The sequence below is a fragment of the Lemur catta genome, chromosome 12 (assembly GCF_020740605.2).
Source record: "Lemur catta isolate mLemCat1 chromosome 12, mLemCat1.pri, whole genome shotgun sequence".
Classification (NCBI taxonomy): domain Eukaryota; kingdom Metazoa; phylum Chordata; class Mammalia; order Primates; family Lemuridae; genus Lemur; species Lemur catta.
Window position 1 is genome coordinate 33,309,844 of NC_059139.1, and position 14,129 is coordinate 33,323,972.

At 42.5% G+C, this 14,129-nt stretch overlaps 1 protein-coding gene across 2 annotated transcripts in view; it reads right to left on the reverse strand.

Annotated features, from left to right (window-relative positions):
• Positions 1–14,129, reverse strand: part of LOC123647972 (chondroitin sulfate proteoglycan 4-like) — a 48,072-nt gene that overhangs the window by 15,744 nt on the left and 18,199 nt on the right. For both annotated transcript variants that reach the window (XM_045565641.1, XM_045565639.1), the window contains exons 5-6: positions 11,430–11,561; positions 5,689–5,861 (exon numbers count right to left, since the gene is read on the reverse strand). In XM_045565641.1, coding sequence (XP_045421597.1) covers positions 5,689–5,861; positions 11,430–11,561 — 305 coding nt within the window. The remainder of the gene's footprint in view (positions 1–5,688; positions 5,862–11,429; positions 11,562–14,129) is intronic.

Below are 14,129 nucleotides of genomic sequence, written 5' to 3' on the forward strand. Positions count from 1 at the left end.
ACTATCTGGGGGATGAGCACACTTGTAACTTTGACTCAAATGCTACAAAAGCAATTTATGTAACCAAAATATTTGTACCCCTGTAATACTCTGAAATTTAAAAAAAGAAAGAAAGAAATTAATAAAAGGAGAAAAGATAAACCACTGTCACTGAAATGGGAGTTAATTGTATTTGCTTTTTCAAAGTAAGAGCCAACAATTCTAAGAGAAAGGAACATTTTTGGCTATTTGTAGCCACTGGGCCAGGACCCAACAGCCAATTTCCATTTCAAACAATGAATAGGTGACTAAGTAAGTGGCAACGCAATACAATTATTTCTACATGTGGAAAAATATGTTAGCACATAATTCAATGAACTATAATGGCAAAGCCAAAATTACCCCCCCTCAAAAAAAGAAAAAAAGCAGGTGGAAAATGTCCAAAATGACCTCTATGTCTAGTTGCCATTGAGCATATTACTGAAGAGACTCCAAGAAAGCAGGGCTGGGGGTGGGGGGGCAGGAGGAATCACTAATAGCAACACACTGATCCTTCCCTGCTCAGAAAATTCAGGGACGGAAGCTTAATGATCCATTAGGTTGACTCTACTCTCCATTAAGTTGTAATAAATAAATTTCTATCCTATGGGAAATATGTTCACAATTTCTTAAAATATACACATTATCTTGAGCAATAAATCCAGATTCTGGAAGAGGTAATTAGACAAAAGTCATGACCCAGAACTGATTGTATTATTTTCAAAATGTGGCCCTGGAAACCAGTGCCTGCACTGCAGCAGCAAGCAGAGACTAAGATGGATGATCTCCCACCCCCGGCAGCACAATGGCTAAAATGCAACTACTGGCTTTAAGGAGAAGAAAAAAGGCCAGGCATCATAAACCTCAAAACTGGAACCCTTTGCTTTCTAATGACTCCAGATTATCTCAACAAGCACTGGAATGAAAATCACTCAATTAGCTTCATGCACTACTTGGAAGGGATCAGTGCTCTATAGAATTCAATTCTTATTTTGTTTATACGTTCTTTGAAATGAACAATAATTTTTCTAAATTTATAAAAAGCTTTCATTTAACTTTTAAAATTTGATTTGCCTTCTCTGTGTATTCATATGCTTAATTCTTCAGGGTACAAGATTTTCAGCTAAAGTTTTTGTGGTTTAGTTTTTCCCACTTAGGCAGAGATACTATTATGGTGAAAAACAAGAATGTTACTTGTTTATCTTGGTAGGCTGACATTGTATGGTTTGAAAAAATAGTGTATTTTTCTGGGATAAGAAAATATTTTTGAGCTATGACATAACAAATATTTTTCCCACAATTATTTTGCCAAAATATGATATTGCGCATAACAGAGTTAAGCTTTCCTAAGCTCTATCCATCCAGAGCCACTGATTAAAATGATCATTTTAATTTATCCATCAAAAGCCAAGAGTGAGTGTGGGTTTTATGTGCAAATGATACAGTGGTTTTGTCTCCCCCAGTTGAGGGTGGTAGCGGGCTGAGAACAGGTTAGTCCTTTCAGATAAAAGTGTGAAAGCACACTGAACCATCAACTGCCTAAAGCACTCTCCAAAGTTAGTAGGTTATTGGCTGGAATTGACTCTTGAAATTAGAAAAATTGGTCTACGAAGCCGAATAGTAATCAAAGCCATTCGATTACTTGTACATGGCTGAACAGCTCTGACCTTTTATATCTGAAATTGCTTCTTTAGTACTATCTTTTTTTACCAACCAGATTGAAGAGGACTAATCAAAGCACATGTGTTGATAAATGTCTTCATTGAATACTTCAGGGAGGAGGTTTTGATCATTTTCACCAACTCTATAGCCTGTCTCCATCATTTCTTTTACTTCTAAAAAATGTTCTGGAGCCGCTGGGTAGTATTAGGAGCCATTCATTATACAATGGCTGAGAGTTGACCAGGGTCCCATCTGACAGAGGCCATAAAACTGCAGACTTTAGGAAAAGGTTCACATTCCAGTTGCATGTGTAAAAGAAGACAGAATCTGGAAAAGGGGAAGCCAGGAAGATGAATAATAGGTTTTTTCCTCTTCCCAAGTCACAAATAAAAATCTGCATTTTTGAACACACAAGCTAACCAGAGTTGGAACGCCTTCAGATGAACACCCATTGTCCTGTACTTATTGGTGATGCTCTGCTCTTTCTCAATATAAATTTATTTATTTTATTTTCACAATAATCATGTGTTAGTTTTATACTCAGAAACTAACACACATGCATACTGAAACATCAAAATGACCTACTCCCTGGAAAGAGCTAGAGTTAGCATTTTGGTTTATATCCTCACAGAGTTTTCTCAGCACACTCCCTCCGCGATCCGCATTATTGATATTCTTTATGACTATTGAAGTGGAAGGGGAGACAGGGTATTTCAATCACGTGCACAGAAATTTAGCCAAACATGTCCTGTAGAAACACCTCAACTTGGCTACAGCAGCTCTCAGCTGCTCTGAGAAGCTGTCCTTCCACTGTCCTTCTCGCACTAACCTGCTGGGCTGGGGTTCTTGGAGCTCCCCTGGCTCCAGGCCTCATTCCTCCTCCAGCCAGTGCTCTGGAGAATGCAGTGTTCGATCCCTGCATGAGGCTCTTTCATTTCCTCAGCCCTCCCTGCCCCCACCCCATCACCCAGGGAAATGCACTGGGGAACAGCAGGGACTCTCCCCTGCCCCCCCAAGGGAAACTGTAAGTGGGTTATAGGTGAAGCAAAAGTCACTCTCCTCTAACGACCTCATTTCCATTCATTAAATTACTGTAGCAAATTAGGGTAAACACAGTGGCCAATTCCAGCGTCCCAGAAAATTGCCTTCCCCTGTGAAACAAATCTTTTAGCTACCAGGAGAGAAAAAGAACATCCACATTTCCAAGAACAAAAAGATAATAACATTGGCCTTAACTACCATTTATTTAGTGTTTTGCTAAGCATTTTACGTCTGTTATCTGTCTTATTCCACATTTAAACACTAGGAGAAAGGCATGGCTTAGCCAACAGGAGCATGACCTAGAAGCAGGAACCGTGGGTTTGAATCCTGCCTCTGCTACTTTCAAGCTGGGCATCTGTGGCCAAGTTATTTAACCTCCCATGCTTTGGGCTCTGAGTCTGTAAGAGGGGATAATAAGTAATATAACACAAGGCTTAGACCAGTGCTTGGTACACGGTAATTGTTCAAAGTGCTTTTAATTCTCATTACTATTATTTTCCCATTTTACAGATGAGGAAACTGAGGTTTAAAGGGTACGTGATTTGCCCTAAGTCACAGAGCTAATCCAGACCTGCGGACACTTGAGGCCAAGGGACTTGTGCTCAGTCACCAGTAGTCAGCAGTAGACCAAGGAGCACCAGGGTAACTGATTCTTAAATTACAAGCTTTCTCTGACATCACACACTAAAGGTACAGAAAGTGCAGGCTGCTGTGCTGAATTCCTATAGACTCTAAGTATATCTTAGATGTTGTTTCAGGAAAAATAAAGTGATCACATCCAGGGGTGTGCCTTGTATAAAAAGTCTCATAAACAGGCTAAAGCCCTGCACACAACAAAACAATCTCTCCTTTGTTTTTCGAGTCAAAGCGCTGGACCAGGCCACTGGTGTGGCGGGTGCACACCTGAGAGAGCTGGACTCCCTGGTCCACTCAGGAGGGAGAGAGAAACTCCTCTCCCCACCCCTGACTTATGGGCTGCTGGGTTGCTCTTCCAGACAGACCCTGCTCCTGTCTCCCCAGGGCCCGACAGTCAAGGCCCTTCATCCCAGACACCCCCGTGTGGCCCTGAGCCCCAGGTGGCACACTACCCGCTCTGCCACCGTGCCTGCCACTGCTGATACGTTCTCTTCATCCTTGCCTCCTTGTTCATAAAAGCAGAAGGACTCATGAGGTGAAAAAAATAAAACTTTGAAGTAACTGGATTTTAAGGAATCTAGACTTTGCTTACCCTGGGACCTTATCTCTAGCTTGGGATATTAATTTGCTGTTTACAAATGTGTCATATTCTCAAGGTGGTTTGTTTTCATAGGGAAATATACTTTGAGTATTACAAACAGTTTTCAGATTACCAGTCTAGCCGGCTGTGCTCGTGTTCCAGCATCCAGTGCCTCCTCCCTGCAAAATCATACTTTTCAAGCCCTGGGATTCAGTCCTGTTCATGTGGCTCCCGCTAGCCAGTGAAACACGAGCACATGTGACACGTGGCATTCTGAGCACGAGCTTTAAGAGGCATCGCACGATACATTGCACGGTTCCACCAAGGCTTTTCCCCTCTGCTGTAAGCACAGCAATGCCCAAGAATGGAGGCTTCTCCTTCAACTCAGACCCTGGGATAAAGAAGACCCACCGAGCAGAACTCATAGCCAGCCCACAATAATGTACAATATGCGTGAGAAATGCATGTTTGTTATTGTAAGCCACTTCGATTTGTTTGTTACTGCAATACAACCTAGTAAATCCTGGCTGCTATATCCACTAAAGCCTATTTAGACCATATGGATCTAATATACTACATAATTGAAAAAGCAATTGAAAACAATGCTTCAAATGACCATAATCAAAAATTTTTTAAAAAGGAACTAGGGCTAGGGCATCGTTATGTGACTAATATCATTCTTGTCAGTATTCAAAATGCAAACCGACCCTGAACATGTTTTGATGCTCGTGGGCACGGTTCAGCTCCCCACACAATGTACTTTTCATCCTAGTTCTTTTTCTCCTCCTCTGGAGTGCGCCTGTGAACTAGAGAACTTATGCTCCCTCCTTGCAGCATCACACTCAGAGGGTTTACCAGCCTCACGATCTGTTCCCTTAAATGCATCCAGACAAAGGCAACTGTAAAGCAAAAGCCAAATTCAATCCTGCCACATCACACCGCAGAGAAATGGCCCGAAGGTTAATGGCAGGCAGACAAATGGTTTACTCTTGCTATTTCTGCTAAACTTGACTTTGGGTTTTTTTTTATTCCTTAGTCATGTAAAGCTATAGCCAAATCAACTATCAGATCCATGTACACACTGTTTCAGAATGCAAAAAGAAAGGTGAATGGCAAACAAGTGAAACAGTTATATTCAGGAAGACTATTTGGAAACATAGTCTTTCAGAAAATGAAATCACATATATGCAAACATGTCTGGTCAGTCAGATTCCTGGCTAGAATATAAAAAGAAAAAAAAGTTTGAAGGATTATCCAGTTAAATAGGAAGGTACGTGATGCTAGTAAAGTACTAGTGACATTTAAAACAAATGGCTCTAAAGATGGATTAAAAAATAATAATATATATATGAATGATACAATGTAGATACACTCATACATATTTATATACACATAAACTTATAATATATTAAATAATTTAATAATAATATTAAATATAAATGCACACACATACATCCTGCAGGATTTACTGCTGCAACTCTGCTTTGGATTTCCTCTTAAGTCAGTTTTCAGTGATAAAGGACCCCTTTTTATTTATTAGACACATAGTTTAAATTTTCTTAGTGTTTTCTGACAACTGTGTCTCATTTTGTGCTCCCTACAAAGTGTCCGGTTTTAGAACCAGCACAGCTGAAATGCGTAATTGCCGGGCAAAGGGGCACGTCTGCTTGGTGTAACAGGATGGAGACAAATGAGAGGCCCGCCCTGTGGGGACGCTGACCCTGCGCAGCAGCTCGGACGTCAGAACTCACCAGACACTGAGTAAAAACGGAAACTTCCTCTGTGCTGCCGTCAGAGTTCATTCTCACCAACCTCCCCCGTCGAGGGGAACTTACAACCGTAAAAGTGATAGTTCTGTTTCCTGCACTGTCCACATCATTGGTCACAGCTTTCAGGTCACGAGATGAAAGGGGCTTTGTGGAACCTAAGTGAGGATTAAAGCATGCGTTTAAGCATAAAGCACAGGAAAGCTGCCAGTTAATAAAATACCCTTCATAGGCTCTTGAAAACTCTTTGGAAAACACTTGGTTGCGAATGGGGCAACTGGCCATCTCTAACTTGAAATTGGGCTGTGAGAGGCTAGTGAGCCCTCAGGCATCTATCTGTAGGCAAAATTTGCTACTGGGCCCCCAGATGAGACAGCCTTCTAATGCCCAGCCCAGACCTGGGTGTCTGATCCCTAGAGAGAGGAGGCAATGCCAGGGTGTATGCACCCCAGCGTGGCTCCAAGCACATGAAAGGGAAAGCAGATTGTGCAGTGCCTAGAACACAGGACACAGCACCTCCTCTTGGAGGGTACAGGTGTCCTGGCCTGACGGTGGCTACAGGTGCTCAATGGAGTGTCCGTCTACTAATACCCGGGGAGAAGAGGTTGGCTCATGAACAAACAAATGTGAGACATCTCCTGGGCCCCCCCCAGTCACACATGTTCCATGGATGTTGTGAGGAGTGAAGGGCCTGTGTGAAAGCCACAAGAGAACCAGCAGTGACACATGGGTTTGCAAGCTAATGTGACCATATGGGTAACCAAAGGCCAGAGAGGCTCGGGGACACTCAGGTTAGAGGAGTGCTTCTCAAATGCTCTGTGGTGAAGGATCAGTGTTCCCATCCTAATCCACTGTGGACCAATAATTTCATAAAACACAATAAAAATGTTACAGCAATGTCAGACTGCAATAAAAGTTTCTAAACACTTCCTCTCATTTTCTGTTCTTATCAGTTCCCAGACGAGAAGGTCCATGGACCACTCTTGGAGGAACACAGAGTTGGAGTACATATCCCTTTATTTGCAATGATTTAGGGCTGCAGTCTCCAACCCCCAGGCCACAGAGCTCTGCTGGCTCCCCTTGCCCCCCTTTCCCCACCTCTTGTCTATAGAAAAATTGTCTTCCGTGAAACTTAGGAATGGGGGGGTGTTGCATAGGTGAGCTGCGGGGAGTGAGCAAAACTTCATCTGTATTTACAGCCACTCCCCATCCCTGGCAACACTACCTGAGCTCCCCCTTCACCCCCACTGTCCATGGAAAAACTGTCTTCCATAAAACCGGTCCCTAGTGCCAAAAAGGTTGGGGACCACTGCCACTGCTTTAAGGAACATCTCCAACCTCATATACAGGATGCCGGGTCTGAAATAGACTCACATAGTTATTCTGGCCCAAAATCTTGTCTTATCTCTTCTGTTTTAGCCCTTGCTGAAGGGCTTTAGCATTAAGCTTTTGCAGGGGAGCTCACTGAGTAGGCACTTTGTAAGTTGTTTGTGAAGTTGAGTCAACTGTCCAATAATAACTAAGCCTCCTGAATGACATCCTCTTTCGCTTTCCTTATGCAGCCATTGTAGAGGGCAAAGGCCACCAATTGTACTATTTAAACCATATTAGGTACTTGCCAATTCCTAGGGGAAGCCAACTTTGGGTCTGAAAGATTTCCAAACTTGCAAAGATTGTTCTGAGCCCTCAATTTGGAGGCTCCATTTAAAATGTCTGAGGCCCTGGAGTGAGTTCTAGGTTTTGGGGCTCCTGGAGGTGGGGGCAGAAGGGCCTTGGAAAGTCAGCTGCAGAAACACCACTCCACGTCGGGTTCAGGACTGCCTTGCCACAAGTTTGGGTATTACACAAAGTGCTCGTGTGATGCCTGTAACTGCCTCCCACATTCCTCTCACTTCTTGCTGTTGACATTTTTTGCAGGCTTTGCCACCTTCTGGCACCTGGAGCTGGGAGGCCAGGATCAGAGGTCACCCCAGGGAGGCGAGAGCAATGTTTCTGTGCCCTTAGGCAATGTTTTGTAAAGTCCTAACTGGGGCCCTTCTCCGTGACCTGTCAAGGTGGGGTCCTCACTTCCTATCAGATGGATTATGTCCCCTCGGTGTGTGGTCTCTGGGCACCCAACATCCAACTTCTCCATCTACAGTTTTCCTTTGGAATCTCTCCCTACTGTGCCTTCTTATAAAGAACCCTAACTTATAGTCCACTTGTTCCTTCACCTCCAGGGTTACTTTTGGTGGGTGGCGGGTGCAAAGGACTCTTTCTTAAAAAAATATCATGTCATTTGTGTTAGCCTTTTGGAATAGAGGACACACCAGAGCTGTTCCAGGCCAAGAGTGGCTTTCTCTCAGCCAGGGTAAGTCAATTCCTCATTCTCTTCTCTAGCAACCTAACCCAGAAGGGTATCCAGGTTTCATTCCTGTTCAGCCGTCACCCTGAGCATGCTCAGTCGGCAGGACGAGCTTGCCCCAGCTTGCAACTGCCTGACAAGCATCTCTCATGGCCCAGCCCAGCACACCAAAAGACACACATCGTTTCCCCCCTGCCCACCTCATTTCATCCAAACATTGATATTTTCCTAAATAAGCTGCAGCCACTTAATTTGGGAGTGATTTCTCTAAGGTCCCACCTAAATTTATAGCCATAGAGTAAGTGTCCTACAAAGGGTGTGGTCATAAGGGGGCTCCGTAACCGTATCTGTGTGGTTAAGCCTCACTCCATATGCCCTTCCTGGAGATGTGAAGAGCAAACCAGCATGTTCAAGTCTCTGACAAGTCATGGAGTAAAGAAATCTGTTTTATCCTCCTTTTAAACACAGCATTTCTCAAACATACTCGTACCCTAGTGTGTTTGTTTCAAGAAAAACCACCACCACCACAATTGGCCAGGGTTTCGAGGGCACTAGGCTTGGAGGCCTTACACATTTCTTCAACAAACATTATCAAGTACCTAATAAGTGAAGTCCTATAGTCAGGAGCAGAGATACACCAAGACACAGCACAGACTCAGCCCTGCCCTCTCTTTGAAATATCATGACACCCCTAGGAAGTGTGTATGTGCTTCCTCATCACCAAGAACGGGTGATGAGGCTAGGAGAGGTTAAGCAACTTCCCTGGCGGTCAACGTAAGCCTCGCTGGCTCAGAAGTGAGTATTTTTAAAGCTGACACTACATTGTCTATAACATCTTACTTGGAACTCAATGGGGGGAATGACGTTTGAGTCAGAAAATAACGTGATTAACCATTTAATGAATCTGACAAGTTCTTCCCCTGCCCTCTTCCACACACACCCTTCCTCTCCCCTGGTCTTCCCTGGGCAGTTGTGCTGCCCTCCCTGGCATGCCCACCCCTCTCAATGCCACCCACCAAAATGCTGCTCACCCCGCAGGGCAGCCCGAGGCCTGTCTTGGCCACAAGCTCTCCCTGACCGTGCCAGGCTATGGGATTTCCCTCCTCCCAACTCGGGCAGCTCAGTCACTTTGTACCACTCACTGGACACTTATCATAATGTATTTTCCATGGTTAGTGTACTCTTGAGTGTAAGTTTCTCATTTCACCAATTAGTAAGCTTTCGATCATTTCCTTGAGGATCAACAATGTCTTCTTATAGTTCTTGGTTATCTCCCACTAAGTCTTATGATATTCCACTCAGTGTTTCAAGAACTACTGATTAAAAAGTTTATAAATCTCTGCTCTAAACCCTTTAACAATACAGTACAAATCCCTTCTCCTCTCTTCTCTCCTTCAATTCCTACCTCAGAGGACAGACCGTTGTTAATGATACGAGGTTCCCTGAAGTCACAGACTTTGCCAGGAAGATCCTTTGCTGATGAGCTGTTTAACTCTGGGTCTGTGTGAGCTTATATTCTAGACCATTTCAACAAAACCCTCAAGGTTAGTCCCTCCCCAACACTCTTTGAACAAGAGCCAAGTACAATTTGGATAAGCAGAAAAACTAGGTCCTAAAGCCACAGTATATTCTAACATGCCACAGCTAAAGATAAACAAACAAAATCAATGGTAGCATTCAAGGTGAAAAACTAGTTATAAAACTCCTTTCTGGGGAATAAATTTTTCAGAAAGAAATAGAACATGTTTCCGTATATGTGTGTGTGTGTGTGTGTGTGTGTGTGTATACACACACACACACACACACATATATATAACAAAATAAAAATACACTTTGGGTAGGTTTTTTTCCTTAGTTCACACACAAAAAAAGCTCATTTAGAACTATAGTACTTTCTACTTTAAAATAACTGGGTTAAAAAATAATTGTCAGATTCGACAGGGCATAGAAGCCATGGTTAACCTTAAAACAGTCACCATACTAAGTATTCTAATAATTATTTTGGCTTACCATGCAAATTCCTACACGTCTTAAGCCAGGGCCATTTTTTAAGACTCAGAACACAAGGGATACAAAACGGAATACCAAAGTCTGACAAGCTGGCAGAGAAAGTCCGACTGGTATGGAATCAATGTGAGTCAAAAAACAGATTGTATTGACTAATGCCAGGTTGTAATATTTCCCTAACTGAAGACAGTAAAACACACGGTACTTCTACATAATTGTCTCTGTTTATTAAATTGTTATGTATATTTCCCTGGTTCTGCACATCAGTCCATCAATAATACAGAGAAGGAGACAAAATAAACAGTGACTATGGTGGCACGGTTCTCAGGAAACCAACGCTCTGCAATAAAACAGAGACAGCCCTGGAACACTGCCCCACGCAAAGGAGCAGAGCTGCTCGATGCCAGCACAGGACTTGGGGTCAGAGTTGGCACTCGGTCTTGGGGCTGTGACTCCTATTAGTTAGTGACCTTCCCAAGCCTTCATGTGTTTTTATCTGCCAAATGGGGATGACCAAAAGTTGCTTTCATATACATTATTTCATTTAAATCCTTGTAACAACCCAGAGAAGTAGATAAAATATCTAAAGACACTACAAAAACAAAAAAAACAAGGATTCAATGGTATGTGAATGTCCAATCTAGAAAGGAATAGATTTTCTACTGGTATTATAGTTCTAAACAATCGATAGTTCTATAAAAAGGAATAGATTTTCCCTGATATGTTGGATCCTAACAGGTCCTGACCACAGCTGACCGCCAATCACACCCTGAGATGGGACGCAGCAGGCCGCCTTCCCCAGCAGGACCTGATACAATGGGGTGGGGGTGGGGGCCTGTGGCAAGAGGAAGAGTGAGGCATCTGTCACCACTGCTACACGCAGTGGCAGGGACCTACGATCTCAGGGTGACTGCTGCAGAGCCCAGGCTGAGCAAGGCTCAGTTGGGTCCCTGAAAAGAGGACAAGGTGGCATGGCCATCAGAACCACCCTCACACCAGGGGATTCTGATACAGAACAGGGAGGGTCACTGCTACCCGGGGGTGTTAGGGTAGAACCACCAAGAACAACTGGATCAGAAGACCCTTAAGGTCCATTCCAACCCTAAAATCTGTGATTCCGCAGTTCTTGTTTCCATGCCCACCCAAGTTGAGATTTTATCAGATCTAAGAGCCACCTAATAGAAATGTGTGTGAAAATCTGACTTCCCTTCTACTGGCCAGGAGCTAGAGCAGGAAGCAAGTCACAGTGTGGAGAGAGAGAGCAATGCAGAGACCAGGAATACCAACAGAGCTAACGTCAGGACAGGCAAGGCCAGGACAGATGCAGGGCAAACAAACACTTAAACTTGAACAGGTGCTTCAGTTAAAATCTTACCTGGGAAGATGCTCAGTCCTCTGTTTACTTCTAAGCTAATGATCAGAGCTCGAGCTGTGATGCTAAAAATTTGTCGAGGTGCAAAGTTCAAGCCATCAGTAACCTGAAAATTAAAGCCTCCTGACATTGCTCCTTCAAAAGAAGAAATTACACTCTGGTCAATTGGTTGTTCCGCACAAGCCACACAATTTTACCCTCTCTCCCACCTGTTCCCCTGCAAAGCTACTGCTATTAATTTGAGGACGTGCTAATATGGTCACTGAGCTCAACCAATCAAATATTGATAAAAACACAAAGTTAAAACAGTATCAATAAAGGACGACAATGAAAATTCTATCCATCCCATGACATAATAAATATGTAAAAATTAAAACAAAGATGTTACCTCTAAGAACTTTTTAAAAATGTTAAGAACATACTCATCACCTCCATTTTATTATTTTGGAATCAATTTATAAAGTTATGTATGTATAGAACACAAACACACCCCCTAGTAATTTCTGAAATATTGATGATAATTACCTAATAATACTGAAAATCCAAACTAGGGGGAAGTAAATAATACTTAAGCACACCTTCCTTAAATAGTTACCTGCACTTCTAATTATTTATCTGTCTCAAGCTAGCTATAGTCCGCTAAGAGGGAAAGGAGAAGGAAAGGGAAAGAACCTTTTGTTAAATTTCTGCAAGGAGAGAACTCCACACCCACGCTTCTGTCAAGGGATTAGTGCTATCAGTAAAGTTATAAATTAACTTATGTGCAAAGCTTAAATTGAGATGGCCCCTATCGATCCAGTTCCCAGGGGTGTTTTACCAATCTGACTCACAAAGCACCAGGCAAGATCACTATGCAGACAGCCTGATGTTCGCATTCCCATCACCCTTTGAAAATGTCCATCCAGCAGTAAATTTGGAGGCCCACAGGTCTTTGCATTATGCAGTGGGTAGAAATGTGTCTTTGTTACCCTCAGGGACATGTGGCAAGGAACAAAAGAGGCATAGTCAGACTCTGCAATTATGGACAAGTACTCCCTAGTAACACGATTTAATAAAAGGTAGGTCAATGGCATGACAAGCTCTCAAGTTTTTGTTATCTAAGCAAATCCTGAGAGTTCTGATTTCTCACAAAAAAAAAAAAAAGGCTACAGACTGTTTAAAATTTGCCTATTACACTCAAAAGTCACCATTTAAAAAAAAAAAGGAGAGAGAGAAGTCTGAGTCTATATAATTTAGAACAGGGCTCCACAACCAAATGTTATTTTTCACTTGTTTTCCTAGAAATAGCACTTTGAAAGTTGTATTGAATGAAACAGGAAATGAAGGAGAGAACACTTTCTACTATTAGGTACTTTGAACAGTTCCTGAATCTGGAACAAAATGGAGATGGAATCAAAGGAATTATATCAAAACAAACACAGACTATTGTCTTGGGTGTGCCCTAACAGACTAATTATGACCAGAGAAAGAAGAGGAGGGTTGACCTGTGGATTTTTCATTGTACAACTCAGATTTTTTCCGACAATCCTTTCAGAAGGGCGACCTTATATAAATCACTTAGCCTCTCACATCTTGGTTTTATCAACCTACTTAGGTTGTTACGTTCGATAACGAATTCGATTTATGGCAGAGCACTTTGCAGATATAAATGCTAAGAGAGGCTACTTAAGCCTAAGTCTTTGTTTGGGGCTGATGATGGACAGATGTGCCAGGGGAGAACCAGCTGGTTTCAGCAACAGACTCCTCTGCAGCTGGGCTCTGGCCCCTTGGGGGTTATCAGCCTGCCTCACGGCCATTTAGAAGATGTGATGGATTGGCTCTCACGTCCAGCTTGCCTGTAACTCTCCTTCTGGCTTTTTTAGGAGAAATTATTTTCTCTACTCACCAAAAACAAATACAGACCTAATAGTTGACAAATAAATCAATCCAGAGAGCTAATTTTTCTTTTAATCCTTTACTGCAAATAGTAACTTCAGTTCTTCAATCTCCTCTGCCCTTCAGTGGGTGGCAGTTAGTAGAGAAAGCCCAGCTTCAGGGTCAGGCCAACTTAATCCCTCTGAGCCTCGGTTTCTTCATCTCCAAAATGGGGTCCTTACTCCCTATCTCCCAGAGACCTTCTGAAGGGGAAATGAAATGGACAATGTGGCTGCCCGGCCCGTGGTGCCTACGGATGGTGGAGAGTCAATGATTCCTTTCCACTGTAGACGATAGTTTTAGAAATTTGAAACTTCTTTTGTGCAAGTCTCTAGAGTACTTCTCTCCATTTTGAAAATACGATAATCCTTTCATAAAAATAAAAAGCTTTCTAAGCCCTCATCTAATAATATTTGGACTTTCGGTATCTACTATTATAACAAAAAACACACATAATTGGCAGAAACCTCCTATTAATTCAGTGGCTCTTTAAATGAATTGTATTTTATTAATCAGCAATCTGCACACATTTGAAAAATAGAAACACACGTGTGAAAAATACCATCTGGTCTAGAAATAACATTTTGGTTCCTGTGTGGGTAGATTTAGGATCCTGTGGCAATGAAACTAACCCCCACAGGTCCTGGGCTAGAGGTTTGGAACCACTAGATGGGAGCATTCACGTAGTAAATTATTTTCAGATTCTTTGGGGATTCTTTATGTTAACTGCAAAGATAATCAGGGAATGACTACATTTGGATTTAGAAAATATTTTATGCTTATTTTCTT